Source organism: Phacochoerus africanus, chromosome 7 (genome assembly GCF_016906955.1).
Source record: "Phacochoerus africanus isolate WHEZ1 chromosome 7, ROS_Pafr_v1, whole genome shotgun sequence".
Taxonomy (NCBI): domain Eukaryota; kingdom Metazoa; phylum Chordata; class Mammalia; order Artiodactyla; family Suidae; genus Phacochoerus; species Phacochoerus africanus.
In genome coordinates this window covers 34409067-34435476 of record NC_062550.1, presented here as the reverse complement: position 1 = coordinate 34435476, position 26410 = coordinate 34409067, and the positions used below count along the sequence as shown (strand labels likewise).

At 44.0% G+C, this 26410-nt stretch overlaps 1 protein-coding gene across 5 annotated transcripts in view; it reads left to right on the top strand.

The window, feature by feature from the left end:
- Positions 1-26131, top strand: part of GRIP1 (glutamate receptor interacting protein 1) — a 761849-nt gene extending 735718 nt beyond the window's left edge. For 3 of the 5 annotated variants that reach the window (XM_047787145.1, XM_047787147.1, XM_047787144.1), the window contains 2 exons: positions 21951-22097; positions 24353-26101. In XM_047787145.1, the coding sequence (XP_047643101.1) occupies positions 21951-22097; positions 24353-24580 (375 nt within the window). In that variant the 3' untranslated portion in view covers positions 24581-26101. Of the gene's footprint in view, positions 1-21950; positions 22098-24352 lie in introns of all 5 variants that reach the window. The other 2 variants (XM_047787148.1, XM_047787146.1) reach the window with 1 other exon arrangement.
- The last annotated feature ends 279 nt before the right edge of the window (positions 26132-26410 follow it).

The window sequence follows — 26410 nt, the reverse complement described above, 5'->3', positions numbered from 1 at the left end:
TCAGTTCCCCAGCTGGGGCATCCACATGTTTGTTGTTAAAGACACTGTCCAGTTCTGACGTGCTTGAGAGGAGAGATGGTCATGGGCAGAGTCCCTCTCCTCAGAGCAAAGACAGGTGATTGTGCTGGTGCCTAGCTTGGGGGGTCCTCTGAACGCTGAAGATTACCTGACACCATGAGAAAGCACAGTGCCTTGTGGATGGAATGGGATTATCATCCCGCTGGGGTGCTGCTAGCCTGTAGGAAACCTTCCTAGAATTAAGGAAACAGCGTCTTTGCGGGGGGGGGGGGGCAGTGGAGAGGGGACCAAAGAAATGAAATGTATCCGTTCCTCAAGTTGAAAATCACCCCGAGCCAGACCACACAGCTTGGCACATGAGATGAGGGCTGATTTTCAGTTCCCTGAGCCCCTTGGGTAGACTTTTCTAAATAGACCTCATGACGGAATTCCCACGGGGCTGCAGAGACTGGAGTAGAGAGGCTGGCAAGGGTCAATAGCACACCATTCTGAACACACCTGGTGTCATTTTCCAGTTGCCATCTTTCTCGCGGCTGTGTCCCATGTGGTGAGAGCCATCTCCATGGGAACAAGGCGTGGCTCTTTCTGTGTCCAAGCCAGTCCCTCCAAACTCTTCCTGTCACTAGAAGCTGCATCGAGGGGGTAGGAATGAATGGGCCCAGGATCCAGCCCCATTCCGGGGGAGAGCAAACAAAAAGCAAAAACAGCTTCATCTCCTGATGAGGATGGGTTACTGACATCGTCTTCTCATACCGAAAGAGTGAAGTGTGGGCTTATTCTCCGATTTCTTGAGTTTCAACATACTCCCCAGTGTCTGGCCCCTCATTTTCCACCCAGTCCTCCTCGCCCATCCCTCTTCTTCCTTGAGACCTTCCAAAAAGCCCAGCTTGGGTGAGAGTCCACGTGGTTTTCGTGCATCTCACATCATCTCCCGTGTCTGAGCCTCTGCCCCCTCCCAGCAGGTCTTCCTTCAAGCTGCTGACACTCTTTCCTGATCTCAAAAGGCTAATTGTCCTTCTTGATACTTGGGGACAAACAGAGGAGCACAGCCTCACCTCCCTCTTTTGGCCGTGTGGGCAGAGGAAGATGTAGGCGCTGGAGTGGAGATTTGGTACTTAGATGAGAGTCGGGGGGAGGACAGTGAGGGGTCACAGGGAAGTGATACTCATGTCTCCTGGGGCCCCTGCCTCTCAAACTTTCTTGGCTAAGACACCGTCCAAAATACATTTTACCTTGCAACTCAGTACACACATACGCCCACACTCATGGGTATAAGTGAATCCAAAAATGTATTGCATGGGGTATACACCAGTGTTTTCTGTTTTGTTTCTTTGCAAATGCTGTCACATTAGGCTGATTTCAAGACATTTAACTGGTCTCAACCAAAAGTTGGGTGACTGTAGCCTTAGAGCTTGTGAACCTCTGATGGCCTTTATCATCATCCCATTGAGTGGATGCTATTAAAAGGCAGGTTCCTAAACCCAACCCAGACTTACCCTGTCAGCATTTTCTGGGAGTAGGGGGACAAGAATGTGAGCAACCTCTTAACAGAGTCTTCTGTGCCCTAAACACTGAGAATCCCTCCCTTAGGTTCTGCCAGCAGGAGGTAATTATTCTGGTCATGAAATCAGAGGCAACAGCTGGGGGGCAGAGGAAAGCAGAAATGAGGTTGCATCTTTGGCCCTGGAGCCTCTGAGTTTTATCTTTAAAATGAATTCTGGTTTGTACTCTGGCTTATCACAGATTTTTTTTCTCTTTGCAGATAAGGAGCCTGTGGTCTTAGCTACACTTCATTGATAACCCCTCTTTTCTTTCTGAAGTTTAAATATTCTTTGCATCCACTTCATCTGTTTCTGAGATGAATTTAGCTTCACTTCCCTTTGCGAACTTTAAGGCAAACTTTTTTTTTTTTTTCAGTAGAGTAGAGAATTCTCCACATTCAGAGCATTTGGACTTTTAACAAAAAGTCGTTTCCTTTTGTCCTATCCTTTGTGTTTTTCAATAAAATCGTATTCCCTGTATGCAGCTGTTTTTACTTAATTTTTTTACAGAAAGCTTTTTAAAATTATTTATGAGCATCTTCTTTTATTTATGGCTCCTGATGGCATGACCCTTGAACATTTGAATCACTCACAAGGAACCCCATTATTTCTTGTAGCTATGTTTTCTTTTCTTTTTTCTTTTTGTCTTTTTAGAGTGACACCTGCAGCATATGGAAGTTCCCAGGATAGGGAGTCGAATCAGAGCTACAGCTGCCAGCTTACACTACAGCCATAGCAACTCGGGTTCCAAGCCACATCTATGACCTACACCACAGCTCACGGCAACACCATATCCTTAACCCACTGAGCGAAGCCAGGGATCAAACCCTTGTCCTCATGGATACTGGTCAGGTTCGTGACTGCTGAGCCATGACGGGAACTCCTCCTGTAGCTGTTTTCTAATATCAGCCCTTCTCCTAGCCATGTTGACTTTGCAATTTCACTATATTTGATGGCTTTGAGAGTGGATCTTTGTTCTTTCTGATATGATAAAGTTGTTTTACTGCTTGGAAGGCGTGTCATTTTTGGCATTTAATGCCCACTTCTTCTTCTTCTTTTTTTTTTTGTCTTTTTGCCTTTTCTAGGGCCACTCCTGCAGCATATGGAGTTTCCCAGGCTAGGGGTCTAATCGGAGCTGTAGCCACCGGCCTAGCCAGAGCCACAGCAATGCGGGATCCAAGCCATGTCTGCAACCTACACCACAGCTCACGGCAACGCCAGATCCTTAACCCACTGAGCGAGGCCAAGGATTGAACCTGCAGCCTTCATGGTTCCTAGTCGTATCCATTAACCACAGAGCCATGATGGGAACTCCAATGCCCACTTCATTTGCAGTATTCTCCCCACATCAGAAACAGGCTCAACCCTAGGAGGAACTATGAAGTGGAAATATCTTTCTTTTTTTGGCACCTATGTTTTCATCAGATGTTTGCAGTTGGTGCCTAAGATCAGATGAGCTGTCAGGCAGAGGGAGGTTTGGTCACAGTCTGACAGGCATTAGCGACATCACTGCTCTGAACCACAGTTTCCACACTTCGTAAAGAAGGGGCAGGACCACCCAGTATGAGAGGAAGAGACGTCTCAAATAGCGTTTTCCCTGGTGAAGTCACCACTGAATCTTACTTCAGCGGCACAGTATCAGAAACCCAGAAAGTGACATTGCTTCCAGATCCCAGCCTTAAAAAAGATTCCGGCAGGAGTTCTCATCGTGGCTCAGCGGTAACAAACCTGACTAGGATCCATGAGGATTCAGGCTCCATCTCTGGCCTCGCTCAGTAGGTTCAGGATCCGGCGTTGCCATGAGCTGTGGTGTAGGTCGAAGATGAGACTCAGATCCAGTGTTGCTGTGGCTGTGGCATAGGCTGACAGATGCAGCTCTGATTCAACCCTAGCCTGGGCATCTCCAGATGCCATGGGTGCGGCCCTAGAAAGACAAAAAAAAAAAAAAAAAGATTCAGGCAGCAACCTTAGAGCCTCCAGAGATGGAGGTATAAGCCAGAATCTGTTACAAAGACAGAGGGACCTGTGTCTAATTACTAGTCACTCCATCAGTCTAAGTGTCTCTCTCTCTAAAACCAGGGGCAGCTGAGAGTCAAACGTTGTCGGGGGAACATGGAGCTATATAACAAAGGGTGACGTTTAGGTTGTATGTTTTATATGAGTAGTGACTTCCAGCTCTGGCAGTCTTCAAAATGGATTGTTTCCATCAGCTTCCCTTGTCTTATGATTCTGTTAAAACCTACTTTTCAAAAATGTAAAAAGCAGGGAGTTCCTGTCGTGGTGCAGTGGTTGGTGACTCCGACAAAGAACCATGAGGTTTCAGGTTCAATCCCTGGCCTTGCTCAGTGGGTTAAGGGTCCAGTGTTGCCGTGAGCTGTGGTGTGGGTCGCAGACATGGCTCGGATCCCACGTTGCTGTGGCTCTGGCGTAGGCCGGCGGCTACAGCTCCAATTCAACCCCTAGCTTGGGAACCTCCGGATGCCGCAGGAGCGGTCCTAGAAAAGACAAAAAGAAAAAAATGCAAAAAGCAAAAATCAGGACTTCCTATTGTGGCTCAGGGGGTTAAGAACCCCACAGAGTGTCTGTGAAGATGTGGGTTTGATCCCTGGCCTCGCTCAGTGGGTTAAGGATCCAGCATTGCCACAAGCAGTGGAATGACAAAGCTTGTTCAGAGGGGGCATGAAGAATTTATACATATTTCAGTCCACGGAGGGGAAAAAAAGAAAACTGGAAAGAGATTTCCAAGTTAAAATGAAAGCTGCTCGATGACTTCTTATAGGGAAATAAAAGCAAAGCCTTTGAGCTTATCTTTTCCTGGGAGAGAACTCAATTTGCATCCTGTCCCTTCTCTACAAGTCGCTGTTCACCTTTATAGAGTCTGAGCTCTGAGCAGTAGAAATGATAAGTCAGCAGTGGGGTCCCCTAGACTCACACGCCCCTTAGGCAGGCTTGTTAGGCAGTGTTCTAGGGCGCCCGATTTCTCCGTTTTTGATCTTTCACTTCTGTCAAGGATCTACCCCCATCTCTCCTCAGAAATATTAATAGCTTCCCTTAAGTCATCATTCATCTTTTTCTGTCATCTTTGCTTGTCTCTGTTGTGATCAAATGTGTTTATTAATAGGTTGTAAAATATTCTGTTATCTGCAGGATGTTCATTTACAGATGAGGTAGCTCCCTGGGGGTCACTCTGTCTCCCTGATGTCCTGGTCCTTGGAGAGGTGCCCGCGGGACCTCTTCCTCCACCACGATCTGCTCTGGGGAGGATCACCTTGAAAACGATCTGACCCAGGGCCAGTCTCTTTCTTCCCCTTAGATGAAGCTCAGGCTCTTTTTGTTTGAGGATCTTTGCGGGGTCAAACCACTGCATTCCCTGGAATGGCGAAATAAAATCCACACTGTCGGTGCTCATTGCAGTGGGCGTTTGGTGAGTTACAGCTTGTCATCTTTCCTGAAAGACAGTGAGCCTGACCCCAGATTCCCACGGGTCCAGAGAGTGGGTGAAGGGTGTGCCTCTTACCCAGAGATGTGTGTGGCCCCTGAAGTGAGGAGGACCACTGCGACACTGTGATTTATAATAAGTATGTATTTGGTCTTGGTCCCAGTTGCTGGCACGGAGCTCTAAAACCCTTGAAATTTTCTTAAGTAGAGAGAGGGATAAAGATGTCTTTTGTTATGTGAATGAGGTGCCTTCTGGAGGCACTTAAGGATGGGGGCTGGTTGCCAGTGGAGCCAACCCTGGGATTGAAGTGTTGGAAGTTTCAGTCCCACCCCTGACTTCCAGGGAGGGGCAGGAAGTTGCAGGTGAAATCCCTCACTCATGGCCAATGATTAAATCAGTGGTACCTGTGGAAGGAAGCCTCCATAAAACCCAAAAGGACAGGTCTTGGAGAGCTTCCGGGTCACGGGGAGTTTCCAGGTTGGTGAGCACATGGAGATGCAGGAAGAGTGGTGCCCTGCGCCCTTCCCACGTACCTGCCCCCAAAGAGTCTCTTCCATCAGGCTGCTCCTGAGTTATATCCTTGGATAGTAAACCAGAGAGCTGGTAAGTTCTGTGAGCCCCTCTAGCGAATGGGGCAAACCCAAGGCATGGGCTGCTAGAACCTCTGATCTGGAACTGGTTGGCCAAATGCGTGGGTGACAACCTGCGTCTGAAATGGTGGGGTGCGGGGGGATAGTATTGTAAGACTGACCCCTTAACATGTGGTCTGACACTACCTCCAGGCAAAAAACGTCAGGTTTGAGTTGAATTGGCAGGACACCCAGCTGGTATTGCAGGATGCATGGTGGTATAGGGAACCTAATGCTCTCTCGCTCTCTCTTTCTCTCCCACACACACACACACACGGGGATTGTGTTCAGGACATTTTCCCCACCAAGGCCTGAGGGTTATGGAGGTCAGTAAGTTGCAGAGGGAATTGGGAAGAGCCAAGAGCTGCAGGAGAGCCAGGCCCGAGCAGACCTAGGAGCCGGAGAGCAGAGGCAGGTGTGGAGCAGGGCACGTGCCACAAGTAACCAGCAGGCAGGCCTAAGTCCAGATGCTGGAACATCCTCTGCCAGGTTGGCTGACTTGGTGCTGCCAAGGGCAGAGCTGACAGTCACTAGGTGTCCATCAGCTGCCTGTGGCTTGGTTAGATCTGGAGAATTTGAAGAACGGTCTGGCTCTTTCCTCTTTGGTATGATGTGAAATGAAAGCTGCAGAGGTGCTCTAGGAGGAATTGGGAAAGTAGCCCTTAATCCACTGTGGATTTTCAAAACTGTGATGCTTCCTGGGTTGTGACTTTATTCTGGAGGCCAAGTCAGCCCCTGAGGTGTTCAGACTCAGAACCACCATCTAAGCTCTGACTAGCCCATGATGGAGGCCCCCCCCCCCCGCTTTATCCAGCCTAGGGGGCCACATGCTTGCCAGGGAGCAGCAGGAGGCAGCTGCCCATCCAATTCTCTCCTCGGCCAAGGAGACTCCCCTGACCAAAGAGCATCAGCTGCGTCTCCTACCCCCTTCATCTCGAAACCCACGCTTTTGAGTGGCAGAAGCTGAGATGGCTTCCTCTTGGGAGGGAAGAATGCGTTGGGAAAGCCATACCTTTTTTTTTTTTCTCTTCCAGCCCCACAGATGTTATCAAACCAAACTTGGATCCCCTTGCCCAGGCCTCCAGCAAAGCCAGTCTACTGACTCTGGGTTGTGGGGAAGGAAAGTGCTGCTTTTATTGTAGGGCATCAAGCAAGGAGTCCGGGCAGCTAATGTTTTAAATGACCAGAGCTCCTAAAGGCTTTCAGGGAGAGGTTTTAAAAGACAGGGTGAGGGAGGGGGGTTGTGGGGTGTGTGATCAGCTCATGGACATTCTCCTGATTGGGTGGTGGTGATGTAATTTGGAGTCAGCATCATCAACCTTCTGGTTCCAACAGGTCGGTCTTGTGGGCAGGTCAGTCTTGTGGGCAGCATATAGTTAACTTCTTCCACCTGCTGGGGCTCCTGCTAGCTGCAAAACAGCTCAAAAGACATGGCTCAGGGTATTATCTATAGCCCTTGAGGAGGAACGAAAGGTCTGGACTTTGTTGAATGGCTAAACCATTATTATTTTGTCTTGCTTGACTGTTTGCATTTCATTCTGCATTTTCCTGCTTCTCTGATTAAATGTACTTTATGGAACTCAGGGAAGGCCTAGGAGGCTACAGGTTTTCTACACAGAAGAGGCAGGTGGAGGACATAGCGGGGGCGTCTGTTCCGGGAAGGCTCCATAGGGTCGTACTGGGTTACACAGATAGTATAGGATTGTCCTTGAAACCAGCATTCCTTGGACTGTCAGGTTTAAAGGAACAGGGCTATCCCAGTGGCATCTGTAAGAATAAACCCAAGTGCCTAGTGATTTGTGGGAAAATAAGAACTATCTCTGAGAAGTAGGTGTCATTTTGGTCTTTAAGGCCATCAGGCAAGCGGCCGAGCCATAGGGAGGCTGCCGGGGCTTAGGAACTGCTTCTGGGGCTGGCTGTCATTTGCCATGACATGCTCAAGATAGAGTTTAAGGCAACTGTGTCTCCTAAGTGAGCAGAGTTGGCTCTGCTGCTAAGGCTTTTCACATGTGTCAGAATTGAAAACACAAGCATTAGGTTTCAGATCTTTGCCTCGAGGACATTGTTCAGACATGGGGATAAACTTGCTTAGAAATAAAAAACAAGGCTCAGCATGAATCATGGCGAACCCCTCAGCCTCCTGTTAAAGCTTCTGTTCTCAGGAGCGTTAGAAGCAATTGCAGCGTGAACTAATGAATAGTTAAAATTGAACTGAACTTTGTCGGACCCTATCCTTGCCCAGAGTGTTTTGTTCCAAGAGGCTCACTGGCCCTTTTAGAACAGAAAAATCTAGCATTGTGTTCAGAGTCTAGATTCCCGAGAGGCATCCCTTGGTCAGCATGGAATAGAAACCTTACAAGGAAAAGCTTGATTTACTTGGGCTAAGGTAGAACACGAAGAGCTCTAGCAGCTGGGAGCAGTGCATGCAGATGCTCAGGGAAAGCCACAAAAGGGTTCTGATGAGAAGAAATATAGCAGACCTGATAAATTATTCATCTTTTGTTGGTTGGGTAGTTGGAAATGGATAAAAGCTCCCTGACCAGCTAGGAGATATGTCCAGGGGAAAAAAAAATCATGATTGGCTGAAAGGAACACAGCAAATGAGGTCAGATATCCTAGTACTGAAATCCTAGAGCTTATGTATTCTAACTGAATGTGTCTGTTCATCAAGTTCAAGAGTCAGCGTCTTCATTAGTTGGAAGGGCATGATACTGCTGCACAGACTAGTTGGGAGATCAGAAGCAATCACTTGTAGGAAAGTGCCTGGATAAGGGATGCATCTGGGGGTCGCGGGGTAGGGGATGTGACTTAAACCTTGGAATCCTTAGAATTATTTCTCGGCAGGAAATAATTCAGAAGTAACCACTACCCATCTCCAGCTAGAGAGGCGGGCAATAGCTACCTGGCACAATTTATTGTTGCTGCTTTTGAGAGCAGCCAGCTGTATGCCCCATTTTTGTGAATGATTGATTCCTGGAATCTTACGTTTGTAACATCTTAAAATCATTTCATTTTTTTATTTGCTATTTCCAGGAGAACCACAGAGCTGGCTATTAAAATTCAGTCTCCTCTAACCTTAGGATATCTTTCTAGAGGAACAGATGACTTTCAACTTTAAACCATTTATTAGCCTCTCATCCTGATGAGCTGGGTATAGAGATGCATCACGTCAAAGGCTCAGGAAAGCCAAGCCTCTTAGCCAGCAGCTGTGACTTGACAGTTAATGAGCTACTCTGCTAACCCGCTCTGGTTGACAATCTGTCTCTACCATTGTGGTTAATGTGTCACCACCGCCAGTGTTGGCAGTGTTTGGTGACAGTCCTCCTTCTGCCCTTCCTGGGTTCTGGCCTGTGGAGCAGACTCCCAAGAATCACAGGTTAATTGAGCAATGAAGACCTTTGCTATTATCCAGGCCCACACCAAATGTACCCCAGATGCAAGGGTCCCAGGTCACTGTGTTGAGAAATAACATCTCAGAGCTAAGACAGAGGTGGGCTTCCTAATGCCCTTTGCAGACATAGGCTTTGCATGCTGATAGAGCTGAAAGGTGTAGCCAGGCTTGCAAAGCAGACTTGTCCATCCACAGCCCCGACCAGCCATAGGCAGAGGGTCTGTGGGACTGCTCTCCAAACCTATACCCGGGGAACAGAGATAACCAGGAGGCACCACCTCTGCCCCAGGTGTGCTGTTTGTCACATGGAGAGAACATGACTAGAAACAAGGATGGAAAGGAGGCCTAAGGACAGGAGGAGCCACAAAGCTGAAGAGGGGCACCTAAGCAGGGACCTAGACCCAAGTGATTTCCTCCACTAGTAAACAGTGTCTTAAGAACAGTGGAGGAGTTCCCGTCGTGGCACAGTGGTTAACAAATCTGACTAGGAACCATGAGGTTGCAGGTTCGATCCCTGACCTTGCTCAGTGGGTTAAGGATCTGGCGTTGCCATGAGCTGTGGTGTAGGTTGCAGACGCGGCTCAGATCCCTCATTGCTGTGGCTGTGGCATAGGCCAGCAGCTGTAGCTCCGATTCGACTCCTAGCCTGGGAACCTCCGGATGCCGAGGGAGCAGCCCAAGAAATGGCAAAAAGACAAAAAAAAAAAAAAAAGAAAAAAAGAATAGTGGAATATCACCAACTCTATTAGATATTTGCCAGCATCACTACCCCCAGCCTTTGTACCCATCACCCCCTGTTCTTCCCCTCCCTCCCTTTGGAAAAGGAGCATGAGGATGGGAAGAAAAGGACTAGAATATAAATCAGAAGTGCTTCCTCCAATTAGGGCAGGAAATATTCATGGTAAGTCCTTGATCTCTTGTGCCAGAAAACAAAGATGTTTTTAGAGGAAATGGGTCATATCAAAAGGACATAAGAGTCAAGATGGACTCACCTGGGCCAAAGCTAAGAGAACTTGGGTACCCACAGCAATAGTGATTCTATTGATTGTAACTCATCGTATATATAAAAGCTCATAGGTTCACCCTGATACTTCTAAAAGGTCATTCCCAGAGTTTCGGCTGTGGCACAGTGGGTTAAGAATCTAACTGCTGTGGCTCAGGTTGCTTTGGAGGTACAGGTTTCATCCTTGGCCCTGCACCGTAGGTTAAAAGGTCCAACGTTGCCGTAGCTCACAGCTGTGGCTCGGATTCCATCCCTGGCCCAGGAACCTCCATGTGCCTCAGGTGCAACCAGTAAAAAAATTGTTTTAAAATTATTCCCAGGAGTTCCCGCTGTGGCACAATGGGATCTGCAGCATCTGGGGAGTGCTGGGTCATGAGTTCAATCCCTAGCCCTGATCCTTGGCCCTGGAACTCCATTTGCCACAGGCTGGCCAAAGGAAAAAAAAAAAAGATAAATAGTTATTCCTAGGCCCCCTTCGTCAAAGAAACCTCACTGGGACACCATTGGAAATTGAGGGCACTAATTTCCTCTTTTAAAAATGAAAGAATTGGCATTCATTTTGCCTTTTTTGGATGAACTGTACTTCAGGGTAACCAAACAACACTAATTGAAGAAAGGATAATCCTTCAGGTTCTCCTGCAGCATTGTCACTGCAGCAGCTTGGGTCTGTGCTATAGCGTGAGTTCCCTGGCCCAGGAACTTCCACATGCCACAGGCATGGCCAAAAAAAAAAAAAAAAAAAAAAAAGAAAGAAAAGAAAAGAATTTACAAAAGAACTCCAGCTAATAAATAAAGAAGCTATTAAAAGCTTTTTAAAAGTTTTATCATTTTGCAACCTCAGATAAAATGATTGATTCAGACAATGGAATTAAAGGTTACTGCCGAATGGAAGAATTAAGCTGCCATGCCCTGAACCCACCCTAAGTGAGACACTTAGATATTGAGTGACGTGAAGTCGTGGGCAGCACCTTGTCCCACCTGTGATCTATTCATACCCCTCCCCCCAAAGCTGATTCTGACTCCAATAAAGCTTCCAGAGCTAATTTCCATGTAAAGGAAATTCCATGGAAATGGGGGGTAGAAGAGCAGACTGTGGAGCAAATGACATGGTTTCCACGATAAGTCAGTAGCATAGGGGAAAAGGATGGGACCTGCTCTAGGTAAGAGGACATTTAAGAGACCTAACACCGATGCTGGGACCTTGTTGGAATCCTGGTTTGAAGAAACCAGCTCTAAAAACCACTAAACCACTTTTTGAGACGATCAGGGAAACTTTAATACAGATTAGATATTAGAATATGTCAAGAAGAGTTGATTTTTTTCTGAATGAATTAATGACACAGGTTATGTAAGAAAGTGATCATATTTTTTAGAGTTTCGTACTGAGGTATATAAGGCTGAAATGACACTGGTATTTGCCTTAAATACTCCCCCAAAGAAGAAAAAAGATGAGGGGGGGAATGAAGTAAGTGTGGCCCGCTCTTGATGCTTGTAAGATCTGAGTGATGAACATATGAGGACTCATGGTTCTAGCCCTTCTGCTCTTTTTTTTCCCCCCAATTATGGATTGTTTTATTTATTACTCAATGAATTTATAAATCTGTAGTTGTATAATGATCATAACAATCCAATTTCACAGGATTTCCATCCCACAACCCAAGCACATCCCCCCACCCTCCAAACTGTCTCCTCTGGAAACCATAAGTTTTTCAATGTCTGTGAGTCAGCATCTGTTCTGCAAAGAAGTCCGGCCTGTCCTTTTTTCAGATTCCACATGTCAGTGAAAGCATTTGATGTTGGTGTCTCATTGTATGGCTGACTTCACTTAGCATGATAATTTCTAGGTCCATCCATGTTGCTAAGAATGCCGGTATTTCATTCCTTTTAATGGCTGAGTAATATTCCATTGTGTATATGTACCACATCTTCTGGATCCACTCCTCTGTTGATGGACATTTAGGTTGTTTCCATGTCTTGGCTATTGCAAATAGTGCTGCAATGAACATCAGAGTATATGTGTCTTTGCGAGCCATAGTTTTCTCTGGATAGATGCCCAGGAGTGGGATTGCTGGATGAAATGGTAGTTCTGTTTTTAGTTTTCTGAGGCATCTCTGTACTGTTTTCCACAAAGGTTGCACCAATTTACAATCCCACCAACAGTGTAATAGGGTTCCTTTTTCTCCACACCCTCTCCAGCACTTATTGTTTGTAGACTTTAGCCCTTCTGCTCTTGAATGTTTGAAGTTTTTCAGTAAAGTAGCTTTCTCCTAACCAAACTTATTGCAGCAATCATTTCACAATATATGTGTGTCAAGTCACGATGTGATAAATCTTAAACTTATACAGAGCTTTATATATATTATTATTGATAACACTGGGAGAGAGTTAATTTTAAAAATAGCTTTCTCCGGGAGTTCCCATCATGGTGCAGTGGAAACAAATTCGACTAGGAACCATGAGGTTTCGGGTTTGATCCCTGGCCTCGCTCAGTGGGTTAAGGATCCAGTGTTGCCATGAGCTGTGGTGTGGGTCACAGCTACGTGGCTGTGGCATAGGCCCCTAGCCTGGAAACTTCCATATGCTGCAGGTGCGGCCCTATGAAGCAAAAAAAAGCTTTCTACAATAATCACTCTCCCCACTTCATAGGACAATACTCCTATCCTATGGCCTGAGGCAAAATCATAATTATAGAGGGGCTTAAAATTCTTCTCTGGGAGTTACCTTGTGGCCTAGCGGCTTTAGGATCTAGCATTGTCTGTGCTGTAGCACCAGCTCGATCCCTGGCCTGGGAATTTCTACAGCACATGCCCCCTCAAAATATTCTCTGGGATGAGTATTTATTAAGCAACCATTTGCTAGGTGAAGAGGTAGTGTGCCATGCAAAGATCCAAGCTTTGCAGTCAGAACCACTTGGATTCGAACCGTGTCTCTGTTGCTTACTACCTGTTTATCTTGGGCAAGTGTCTAACCCTCTCTGAGCTTCCATTGCCCTGTCTGTATGATCTGCTACACACATTTCATGGAGACAGTAGTATCCTGTTTGCTTTTTAGTCTACTCACTCGAGTCCCACAGGCCTTATTAAAAAGTCAAGCACCTCCAGCTAAAGAACCCTGCCTCCCACCCCTGCTTAAAGGTAGGGCAGACCTGGCTCCAATGTCAGAGGTGCTTTCACCCCTCACAACCACACGGTGTCACTATTGAGCTTTGTCCTGCCTGGGCCCCAACCACTCCAGCCGCTCTGCGGCTTCCAGCTTTGCTCATTTCTGGCAGCGCCTCCAGGGCCATGGGAGGTGGGACATGGCCCGAACCTCAGAATTAAATCCCTCTCTATTCACTCACACTCATGCAGCATATCATGGCCTGTTCTGACCTGCTTCCAAAATTGACCACATGGTATGTCAGAACCAGTCGTTTCATTTATTTGACAAAAAGCCCTACTGCATGGCAGGTACCATTGGAGGAGATCTTTCGGTGATCAAAACAAAGACCCTTGCCCAACTCAAGACTCTTAGGAGGCCATCTCCCACATGCTCCCCTCAGGGCTCACCAACGAAGACCTCGCCTCCCCTCCAGACAATTTTTGTTGAGGGGTAGGGGGATACTGTCATTCACATAGTTTTTTCCCCCATGCATCATCAGGGCGCATGTCAGATGGAGGGCTGGATTTTACTAAACTACACATGTGCATGCATGCACACACATGCACAAACATGCACACACGATACCCCTTTTCTATAGTAAAGTAGGACTTTCTACTCTGTTTTTAAAACTAAGTGTCACAAGCATGATCCTTCCACACATTTCAGGTTTTAAAACTTTCTATATACTACCTAATTTAAAATTCTGATCCTTGCTCATCTTGCAGGATTGTTAAGAGGCTTAAGTCAGATATCATCATTGGATGGTAAACTCATGACAGCTGTGCTTTGTTTATTTATGGCTGTGTCTTTTTTTTCCACTGCTATATCCTCAGTCCTTCAAACAGTGCCTGGCACATCGTAGGCTCCAGTGCACGCATGCACACACACACACACACACACACACACACACACACACACAAGCACATGCACATTCACATACAGACAGTGATGGATATGCCTGTAAAGAATGTCATCCCATGGGAGTTCCCACTGTGGCTCAGTGGTAATGCACCTGACTAGTATCCATGAGGAGGCGGGTTCAATCCCTGGCCTTGCTCAGTGGGTTATGGATCCAACGTTGCTGTGAGCTTGGTGTAGGTCGCAAACACGGCTTGGATCTGGCATGGCTGTGGCTGTGGTCAGCAGCTGTTGCTTGGATTCCACCTCTAGCCTGCAAACTTCCATATGCCTCAGGTGCAGCCCTAAAATGCAAAACGAAAAAGGAAAAAAAAAAAAAAAAAGGAATGTCATCCCATTAAGTATTAGTTCTCTTGCTTCCTTTTCCAGACTATTTAATAGGCCCTCTGATGTGTGATGTACCATGTAAGACAAGCGTCGGCGTGCATAGAGTTGGCAGATTGGCAATTCACAGTGGCATCTGAGATTCTGCATTTTAACACAGCCCTGAGAGATGTCGATGCTTCTGGGCAGGATCACCTTTAATTGGCAAGACACAGGGTGTTTTTTTGGTTTTTGGTTTTTGGTTTTTTTCTTAAAGCAAAGGTGGAACACAATTCTGGCCCCTTTCCTTCTAGTTTACTATGGGAAAGAGGCAGGTAGGGGTGAGATGTTGCTAATACCCTATTTCCTAAGATGTAAGATGCCATTGCCTATAAAACACATCCCGATTTCAGAGAATTTAAAATAGGAAAAAGTACATCTTAACATCTAAGAAATAAGGCAAACGAACACTAGTAGAATATCATGGTTGAGTACCTGGAGTCAGACAGGGCCCCACCATTCAGTACCTTGGTGACCTTGGGCAAGTTACTTAGCCTCTATAAAATTGAATTTCCTCGCCACTAATATGGCAAGAATTAAGAGGGCTGCCTGGTGATTAAGATCAACCCAGGCAGCTTGATATTTTAGTTCTCTGTCCAGTGAAATAAAAATCCACAAATGACCACTTTTGTATTTCCTTCAATATTGCATACCTCTCTGAAGTAAGATAACTGGGTGTAAAGAAAATAAACTTGCTCTCTGAGTATTCATCTTCACATTTTCCCAGTATAGCTCTGAAATTTTTCCCTCTTTTTCAAGAATGTATTATCTGTGTTAGAATAAATAAACATTCTTAAACAGGTAGAGTTAAAAAGCAATCCCAGGAGTTCCCGTAGTGGCTCAGCAGGTTAAGGACCCCATGTTGTCTCTATAAGGATGTCAGTTTGATCCCTGGCCTTGCTCAGTGGGTTAAGGATCTGGCATTGCAAGCTGCAGCCTAAGTCGAAGATGCAGCTTAGATCTGGCGTGGCCGTGGCATAGGCCAGCAGCTGTAGCTCTGATTCGACCCCAAGCCTGAGAACGTCCATATGCCACGGCTGCAGCCATAAAAAGGAAAAAAAAAAAAACCAAAAACCCAAATCATTGCTTGATGTGTGCATCAGGTTTTGTGGAGGGCATCTAGCAAATCTTACTAAAAATAGTGGTCACCTTAAGTGTTAAATGGGTGTGACATGCTGAGTATGTCACCTGGTGTCCAGCACAGTGTGTCTTGGTGAACATCATGTATTAATTACCGTGTTTGCCTCTGGAAAGCAGATTTCTCTCTCTGTTGTTCACTGCTGTTTCCCAACCCTTGGAATCATGCTTAGAACATGGAGGGACTGAGTACATGTTTTGTGAACATATGAACAATTTGATGACCTTATAAACCTCAGACTGACTCTTGCAGGTGGTCAGGTGGAAGGCCGGGGCTTGGGGGCAGCTTTAGCTGCCAGTACAGGCTTGAATGCAGAGAGAAGAAACCAGGCCCGCAGCTGAGGTGGGTGAATGCCTTGAATTGCTAAACCAAACCCAGGACAAGGACTGAGGAAGTTACTTGAGCCAGGCCCCAGAGGAAGATGTTTCTTACAGGAGCACTTCTTTGTATTTTTATTTTTTCACTTTTTAGGGCCATACCTGCAGCATATGGAAGTTTCCAGGTTAGGGGTCGAATCGGAGCTGTAACTGCCCACCTATGCCACAGCCACAGCCACGCCAGATCCTTAACCTACTGGGTGGGGCCAGGGATTGAATCTGCATCCTCATGGATACTAGTCAGATTTGTTAATGCTAAGCCACAAGGGGAATTCTGACTTTTTTTTTTTTTTTTTAATTAAGCTGTAGTTGACTTACGGTATTTCCAGTGTACGGCAAAGTTATATATACTTTTTCAGATTTTTTCCCACTATAGGTTACTACAAGATTTTGAGTAGAGTTCCCTGTGCTGTACAGAAGGTCCTTGTTTATTTATTTTATATGTAATAGTGTGTATCTGTTAATCCCAATTTATCCCTCCACACTGTTCTCCTTTGGTAACCATAAGTTTGTTTTCTATGTCTGTGAATTTATTTTTGTTTTGTAAATAAGTTCATTGGAGTTCCTGCTGTGGCAGAGTGAATTAAGAGTATGACTGTAGCAGCTCTGGTCGCTGCAGAAGCATGGGTTCAATCCCTGGCTCAGTGCAGTGGGTTAAAGGATCCAGCATTGCTGCAGTTGCAGCATAGATTGCAGCTGAGGCTCAGATTTAATCCCTGGCCCAGGAACCTTCATATGCCATGGGTGTGGCCATGAAAAAAACTGAGTTAATTTGTATCTTTTTTTTAGATTCTACATATAAGCAATCATATGATATTTATCTTTGACTTACTTAGTATGATAATCTCTAGGTCCATCCGTGTTGCTGCAAATGACATTATCCCATGTCTTATGGCTTAGTAGTATTCCATTGTGTGTATATATGTGTGTTTGTGTGTGTGTGTGAAATGTTAGTGAATATTTAGGTTGCCTCTCTGTTTTGGCTGTTGTAAGTAGTGCTGCAGTGAACTTTGGGGTAGAGTTTCTCTGTATGTCTTCTTTGGAGAAATGTCTGTTTAGGTCTTTTGAACGTTTTTTGATTGGGTTTTTGTTTTTGGTTTTTTCCCTCGTCGTTTTTATTTATTTATTTATTTATTTGTCTTTTTGCTATTTCTTGGGCCGCTCCCACGGCATATGGAGGTTCCCAGGCTAGGGGTGGAATCGGAGCTGTAGCCACTGGCCTACGCCAGAGCCTCAGCAATGCGGGATCCGAGCCACGTCTGCAACCTACACCACAGCTCATGGCAACGCCGGATCGTTAACCCCCTGAGCAAGGGCAGGGATTGAACCCACAACCTCATGGTTCCTAGTCGGATTCGTTAACCACTGCGCCACGACGGGAACTCCGGGTTTTTTTTTGTTTGTTTGTTTGTTTGTTTTTGTGGCTGCACCTGCAGCACATGGAAGTTCCCAGGCTAGGGATCAAATCAGAGCTGCAGCTGTGGGCCTACATTGCAGCCACGACAATGCCAGATCCAAGCTGCATCTGCAGCCTATGCCACAGCTCGCAGCAACACCAGATCCTTAATCCACTGAGAAATGCCAGGGATTGAACCCGCATCTTCATGGACACAGTGTCAGGTTCTTAACTAGCTAAGCCACAATGGGAACTCATGTTTTGTTTTGTTTTTTAATATAAAGCTGCATGAGATGTTTGTGTGTTTTGGAGATTAATCCCTGTCAGTCACATCATTTACAAATATTTTCTCCCATTCTAGAGGTTATCTTTTTGTTTTGTTTGTTGCTATGTAAAAGCTTTTTAAAAATTTTATTGGAGTAAAGTTGATTTACAATGTTGTGTTAGTTTCAGGTGTACAGCAGAATAATTCAGTTACACATATGTATCCATTCTTTTTCAGATTTCTCTTCCCATATAGATTATTACACAATATTGAGTAGAGTTCTCTGTGTGGTACAGTAGGTCTTTGTTGGTTTCTATTTTATATATAGTAGTGTGTATGTTAATCCCAAACTCCTAATTTATCCGAGTCTCCTACATTTCCCATTGGTAACCATAAGTTTGTTTTTGAAATCTGTGAGTCTGTTTCTGTTTTGTAAATGAGTTCATTTGTATCATTTTTTATTAGATTCCACATATAAGGGATATCATATGCTATTTGTCTTTCACCTACTTCACTTAGTATGATAATCTGTATATCCATCCATGTTGCTGCAAATGGCATTGTTTCATTCCTTTTTCATGGCTGAGTAATGTTCTGTTGTACTTCTGTACCACATCTTTATCTACATCTCTGTCAATGGATGGACATTTAGGTTGCTTCCATGTCTTGGCTATTGTAAATGAACACTGTAATGAACATTGGGGTGCATGTATCTTTTCAAATTATGGTTTTCTCTGGATATGTGCCCAGGAGTAGTATTGCTAGATCATCCGGTAGTTCTGTTTTTCATTTTTTAAGGAACCACCATACCGTTCTCCATAGGAATTATATGAATTTATATTGCCACCCACAGTGTAGGAAGGTTTGCTTTTCTCCACTTCCTCTCCAGCCTTTGTTTGTAGACTTTTTGATGATGGTCATTTTGACAGTTGTGTGGTAATAACTCAATGTAGTTTTGATTTACACTTTCCAGTAATTAGAGCTGTTGAGCATCTTTTCATGTGCTTTTTTGGCCATCTGTTATGTCTTCTTTGGAGAAATGTCTATATAGGTCTTCTGGCCATTTTTTTTATTAGGCTATTTGGGCTTTTTGGATTGAGAGCTGCATGAGCTGTTTGCAGATTTTGGAGATTAATCCCTTGTCATTCACTTTATTTGCAAATATTTTCTCCCATTCCGTGGGTTGTCTTTTCATTTTGTTTATGGCTTCTTTTGCTGTATAAATGCTTTTAAATTTAATTATGTCCTATTTGTTTATTTTTGTTTCTATTTTCATTACTCTAGGAGGTGGATCCAAAAAGATACTGCTGAGATTTATGTCAAAGCATTCTGCCTATGTTTTCCTCTGAGTTTTATAGTACCCAGACTGATATTAATACATTTTGAATGTATTTTTGTGTATGGTGTAAGAGAATATTCTAATTTCATTCTTTTTACACATGGCTGTCCAGCTTTCCCAGAACCACTTATTAAAGACATTGCATTTTCTCCATTGTATATTCTTGCCTCCTTTGTTGCAGATTAATTAACCATAAGTATGTGGGTTTATTTCTGGGCTTTCAGTATCCTAGGTCCATTGACCTATGCGTCTGTCTTTGTGCCAGTACCATGCCGTTTGATGGCTGTAGCTTGGTAGTGTTGTCTGAAGTGTGATTCCTACAGCTTGTTCTTCTTTCTCAAAGTTGTTTGGGCCATTCGAAATCTTTTGTGTTTCCATACAAATTAAAATTTTTTTCATTCCAGTTCTGTGAAAAAGGTCATTTGTAGTTTGATAGGGATTGCATTGAGTTTATAGATTGCCTTGGGTAGTGTGGTCATTTTAACCATATTGATTCTTTAAATCCAATTACACTTTCTATCTATTGGTATTGCCTTCAATTTCTTTCATCAGTGTCTTATGGTTTTTAGAGTACAGGTCTTTTGCCTCTTTAGGTAGGTTTATTCTACAGGTATTTTATTCTTTTTGATGTGATAGTAGATGGGATTATTTCCTAAATGTGTCTGTTTTTATATATAGATAGATAGAGTTCTTTCTTTTTTTGCTTTTTGGGACCATACCCACAGTATATGAAGTTCCCAGGCCAGGGATCCAACTGGAGCTGCAGCTGCCAGTCTATGCTGCAGCTCACAACACTGGATCCTTAACCCAGGGATTGAACTCATGTTCTCATGGATACTAGTCAATTTCATTACTCCTGAGCCACAACAGGAACTCCTAAATTTCTTTTTGATAGTCCATTGTTGATGTATATAAATGCAACAGATTTCCATATATTAATTTTGTATCCTGCAACTTTACCAGATTCATTGATGAGCTCTAGTAGTTTTCTGGTGGTGTCTTTAGAATTTTCTATGTAAAGTATAATGTCATCTTCAAACAGTGATAGTTTTACTTCTTCCTTTCCCATTTACATTCCTTTTATTTGATTTTCTCTCTGATTGCCATGGCTAGGACTTACAAAGCTATGTTGAATAAAAGTGGCAAAAGGGCTGTCTTTGTCTTACTCCTAATCTTGGAATGCTTTCCACTTTTTACCATTGAGTATGATATTAGCTGTGTGTTAAATATGGCCCTTATTATGTTGAGGTAGGTTCCATCTCTGCCCACTTTCTGAAGCGTTTTTATCATAAATGGGTGTTGAATTTTATCAAAAGCTTTTTCTGCATCTATTGAGATTATATGATTTTATTCAATTTATTAATGTAGTATATCATATTGATTGATTTATGGCTATTGAAAAATCCTTGCATCCCTGAGATAGATCCCACTTGATCATGGTGTATGATCCTTTAAATGGATTGTTGGAGTCAGTTTGCTGGTATTTTGTTGAGTTTTTCTGCATCTTATGTTCATCAGTGATATTGGCCTGTAGTTTTTTTTGTGTGTGATATCTTTGTGTGGTTTTGGTATCAGAGTGATGGTGGCCTCATAGAATGAGTTTGGAAGTGTCTCCAAAACTCAGACTGTTGCCCACCCACAGCAGATGAAGCCAGATCTTGGAGTTGGTACCATAGTCCTGGCAGACAGAGTTGGTTCCTGGAGTCCTGCTATAGAACCCAGGATTTCTAGAGCTCATTTCAGATTGTTGGTGTGGAGAAGGCTGGTTCCTGCTACAGCTGGGTATGGAGTCAGTGGTGTCCTGTTGGCCTCCTAGTGGGCAGGGCAAGGGCCCAGATGGTCCCAGGGTAGGGTCTAACCTGTGTTCCAGGGTCTTAGTTTTCTGATTCTAGTGTCTGCCTCTGGTGGGTGAGGCTGGTCTGGAGGCTTGTGCAGTCTTCCTGGTGGGAGGGGCCGGTGCCTTTCCACTGTCTTGGAGCTGTGTCTTGGGCCTCAGGTGGGCTGGGCCATGCCTTGGAGCACATCTAGAGGTAGCTGTGGGCTCAGTAATTCTTTAGGCAGTCTGCCTGCTGATGGATAGGGCTGTGTCCCTGCCCAGTTAGTTGTTTGATCTGAGGTGTCCCAGCTGTGAAGTCTTCAGGCTGTTGGGTGGGACCAAGTCTTGGCAGTAATGATCCAGCGTCTAAGAAGCCAGGAGTATTCATATGGCTGAATGTTCCCCAGGATGGCTGCTGCCAGTGTCTTTGTCCCCAGGGTGAGGCACATCTGCCCAGGGGCATGGGATTGATTATATTGCAAGTTTACCCCTCCTACCCTCTTACTGTATAGGCACTCCTTCTTAATGCCTTTCATTGTAGTCTTTCCTGGTAGGTTCCAGTCTTTTTCATTGATGGTTGTTCTGCAGATAGTTCTGATTTTGATGTGCTCATGAGAGGAGGTGAGCTCAGGGTCCTTCTACTCCACCATCTTGGCCCCTCTCTCTTTTAGGTCATTTTTTGCCCATAGCACTGAAGCATGGATTGGGGTACCAAAGCAAATAAAATGGATTTCCTGGCATTTGCTCAAAGGCAGAGGATACACTGAGCACTGTACCCAGCACAGCACCAGGCAGTGGGCAGGAAGGAAAGGCCCTTGGCTTAGTTCTGATAACCAGCTGCAAAGGGCTAACCCTGGCTTCTCCCAGAACTTGGGGGTGGCTCCAGAACAGAGAAGTCTGCCTGCCCAGGGGAAATATCACCTATATACACTTAATGACAAACAAAATCCAGAAGGCTTCTGCATGTTTCCTCCTTTTCCAGCTCTAGGTGGGACTTTACTAATTCCAAGGATGTCCTTGGAGAATGGAAAAAGCTTCCGGGTTGGGGGGAGCTACCTAAACTATTACAAGTCATTGTGTTACTAAAATGAGTTTGAAAGGATGGTTTATCAGGGTTTCACAAGTAGAAGTCCTCAACCTACCTAAATGTCCCCTTCCCATTTTCTCACTTTCCAGGTGACCCTGTACAAGGGTTCGGAAATGGAGGACTTTGGGTTCAGTGTAGCAGACGGCTTGTTGGAGAAGGGAGTATATGTCAAAAATATTCGCCCAGCTGGGCCAGGAGATCTTGGTGGCTTGAAGCCCTACGACAGGCTCTTACAGGTAAGACCACATATCAAATTTTAATTAACTCTCAATTTAAACTCTTCTTTTTTTTAATTTATTTTTGTCTTTTTGCCATTTCTTGGGCTGCTCCCGCGGCATATGGAGGTTCCCAGGCTAGGGGTCGAATCGGAGCTGTAGCTGCCAGCCTACGCCAGAGCCAGAGCAACGCAGGATCTGAGCTGTGTCTGTGACCTACACCACAGGTCACAGCAACGCGGGATCATTAACCCACTGAGCAAGGCCAGGGATCGAACCCGCAACCTCATGGTTCCTAATCCGATTCGTTAACCACTGTGCCACGGCGGGAACTTCAATTTAAACTCTTATTTGACCAATGTGCACCCATCCTCCTTTGCCTCAAGACTAGATTAGAGGTCCCTCCTATAGAGGATAGCAACTTTTTCCTTTGGTAGAATTTACCAGTTACTGAAACAGCCTGTTTCCCCGTATATATTCCCAAGCAGATTCTAAACTTCGTGAGAACTGGGTTAGCACCTATTCTCCACTTCCCATTATACAGGTTTGCTATCTCAATATCTCACAAATTTCTAAAGTCCCAAAGCTGAACCTTGTTTAGTTAATGGAGAACTGTTGTGGTCAGGTATAGTTTCATTGAGGAAAGCAAATTCCTGATCGTATGTACAGTTTTGGGGAAGAGCATTTTGCAGGAAGAAGAGAGGGTTGACATCGGCCTTCAAAGTGTTCAGATGGGATGAGTCTGTCCCCAAACAGTTGACTTTCAAAGCACGAGGCTGCACTGATTAGTTGGTTTTTAGACGTGTGTTCACTGAAGCAAGTTGTCATTGATCAAATGGATAATTTAAAACCAATTCTGGCAGCCCTTTTTTGCTATGGCGGTAGACAAAATAGTCTTGTCCTAAGAATATAGGACACTTATTTTTCATAGATACTCTGGTATTTGCTAAATAAATAACTATGGACAAGTTACTTGACCTCTGTGTCTTCCTAATCTATAAACTGGAGCTGTATCTAGTTTCATGGACAATAAGCCTATAAAAGTAGAGTGAACTCAGGGTGTGAAGGGCCTTGGATGCCAGGATAAAGCTCTTAGATTTTATTCTGGAGGTATATTAATTTCTTGAGCAGCATAGTGACATAGTTTGGAATTTAGAAGGACAAGACAATAATATCATAGGTGGACTGGCACAGGGTACAGAAGGAGAGGATGGATCAAGGGAAAGGAGTCCAGGTGAGTATGGGTAAGATACCTGAACCAGACGTGGATCTTTAACGCCTTCAGTACATCCTGGTAGAGCAGTCTGTGAGGCAGTTGGCATCTGTTGCTCAGGAGAGATAATTAGAGCCAGAGCTAAAGACTTGGCATACTGAAAGCATGGATTCAGATAGTTGCCTATGATGGATGTATAGTGAAAAAGAGAAGAGAACCAAAGATAGAATTCCAAGAAAAATAAAATCTAAAAGGACAGGAGGTAATGAAGGCAGGGAAGGAGTGAAAGCAAGTGGTTAAAATGGTATGTGGGTCAAAACAAAGTGGTGTCATAAGATCCAAGGAGTTTTAAGGATGAGCAGGTGTCAGGAGTGGCTCAAGCAAGGCCAAAGGGGATGAAAATTTGAGACACCATTCCTGTGCCTGCCAATTGGGGTCATTTATACAATATAAGCGTCCAGTCCCAGACCTGAGAAGATTGTGGAGAGAATGGAAAGTTAAGGAATGGAAGCAGCATGCAAATGACTTTAAAAACTGTGGGTAGAAGATGAAGACACATATAAGCTGAGGAGGAGGTGGGCTCACAGCTGAGAGAGCTATTTCCATATCATAGTCAAGAACCTGGGCTTTGGAATCAGCCAGGCTGCCTGATCACTTCCTTGCCGGCCCATTTACCAACATCCTAGCTGGACCACTTCCTGACTGCTGAGTAAAGGCAAATCTCTTAACCACGCTGTGCCTCACTTTCCTCACCTGTAAATTGGGGGTGATAGTCGATACTTGGAACACCTCTGCCATGAGTAAGGCAATCTGCTCAGCATGCCGATGTTGGGGGTGTGCCTGTTCCCTGCTCGCAAGGACTTTACGATTTAGAAGCAGAGAGTAAGGAAGCTGATACCCACGTGCTAGTGTGGTCGGGGCAGGGATCGACCTCTCTGCTCACGATGCTGGTTTAAGCACTTTCAGATCTCTCATCAACCTGTTACATCTGAAATGTTACTCTCGGTTTTGGGAATTACCTCACATCTGTAATCATTGAAAATGATGCTTCTTGGCCTTTCAGGTTAATCACGTCCGAACGAGAGACTTCGACTGCTGCCTTGTTGTGCCCCTCATAGCAGAATCTGGTAACAAGCTGGACCTGGTAATTAGCAGAAATCCACTGGCTTCACAGAAGTCCACAGAACAGACTCTACCGGGAGGAGAATGGAGTGAACAGAACAGTGCTTTTTTCCAACAGCCTAGCCATGGTGGTAATTTGGAGATACGAGAACCCACTAATACATTATAGCAATGCTTTTTATAAAGCAGGACAAAAGACAATATCTACATGGTGCTAAAAAAAAAAATCCCTTTAAGATTTCTGTGCCATTTGATGCACAGATAATCACGTGGCATTAACTGCAAGCACAGGGGTCTTTTAAATCTCATGGCTCATGTTCACGTCCCTTTTCAAGTTGAAGAGGTTTCTTTGTTGACGATCACTAAGGTATATGACAGGCAATCCCCTGCCAAGCTCAAGGGTACAGAAAAAAAACAAACAAAAAAAAGGCAGGCCACCCCCTCTCCACAATTAACATCAGAGAAAGTTTTGTACAAGTTCATCTTCCTATTCCTTTTTTAAAAAGAATGTTTGAAAATATTCTCGATGATAATTTCCTTAATTCACTCTGAAATCAGTTTCTTACTATGAAGTCATTCATGTAAGAAGTTAACCATCAAGGCTTTTCATAAAACTGGCTCTACTAGGAGAACTGGTTTGGTGAACTGCTGGGACTGCTGCTACGGGAGGGGGACAGGTATAAAATTATCTTACAATGTTTCAGCAATGATGCACGTAGGAGACCATGATAGGTGGTGGTAAATGTTTTTGCCCAAGTATAGGAATGATTTTAACTAAGATGTATGCTATTCCCTATGCAACAAATTATCAAACAGGATATGTCTTGTGACCTGTTTTTTTCTTTTAAGGACACATTTTAATAGCTTAAAAAAAAAAATCTCTGATAATGAAATAGGGTGTTTAGTAACACTGAGAATTAGTTATTTTTAAAATTCAAGACTAAGCATTTAAGAGAATGAAGAGTCTATTAAAATGAGGTTTATCTTATGGATAGGCAACTCAAACGCATACTGCTTGACATGTTTTGAAAACTGGTTCTATTGAGGGGTGTATAGCACATGTACTTAAAAATGACACTGGACTGTCTTTTGTTCTGAGCCATGCCACCGAAATTGTAAATACATTTTCCACAAAATGCATTGCCAATTATTACCATCCCTCAAAGCAATAAATTGTGACAGTTGCTTTTAATGTTTGTTAGCAACTGTTTTCATTTGTTCATCTATTTTGAATAGTTACACTAATAACTGTTATTTGGTGAATATAAAAAAAAAATAGATCTGTATATTGACTGTAGAATCTCCATACTGAAACAATTATTTTCCAAACATTTTTATTTTGGTCAATAATTCAAACAACTGCTTAGGTAAAGCATTTGAACACTGTGTCCTTTGTTTAAGGAAAAAGTTCACCTTTCTTTTTGTGCAAAGAAATATATTATTTCAATCACATTTCAGAACCGCCAGGGCGAGAAAGTATAAAGCAGAATCATGTTAAGAAAAAAAAGGATCATGAGTCACTTAAATATGTATTTTTATTTGTAACAAACAAGTATTAAACTGTAAAGTATTTTTGTACAAATTTAATACTTTAATAGCATGGTATTTATCGTCTATGTATGGTTTTGGGGAATTCAAAATTGTTGCAAATATTTGTATGGAAAAAAAAACCCTCTACCAAATGGAATAAACAAACAGTGATTTTAAAAAGCCAAAAAAAAAAAAAAAGACAGTTTGTGTGTGTGCATGCTTTGAATATATGTTAGTGTTCTAGACTGAGCCCTACACAATAGTTATGGTTATATACTTTTCTAAAGGGGAAAGGTTTTTGCCATAAACTTGAAAAACAGTATGGAAGAGCATAGGTTTTGAAATTTGATCTGGGTTTGAATTCCAGTTCTGATACTCACTGGTGGCACGAAATTTACTTACTGCGAATCGGTTTCCCCACCTATAATACTGACGGTCATGTCTACATTCTAGGAGTTTAACGAGGACA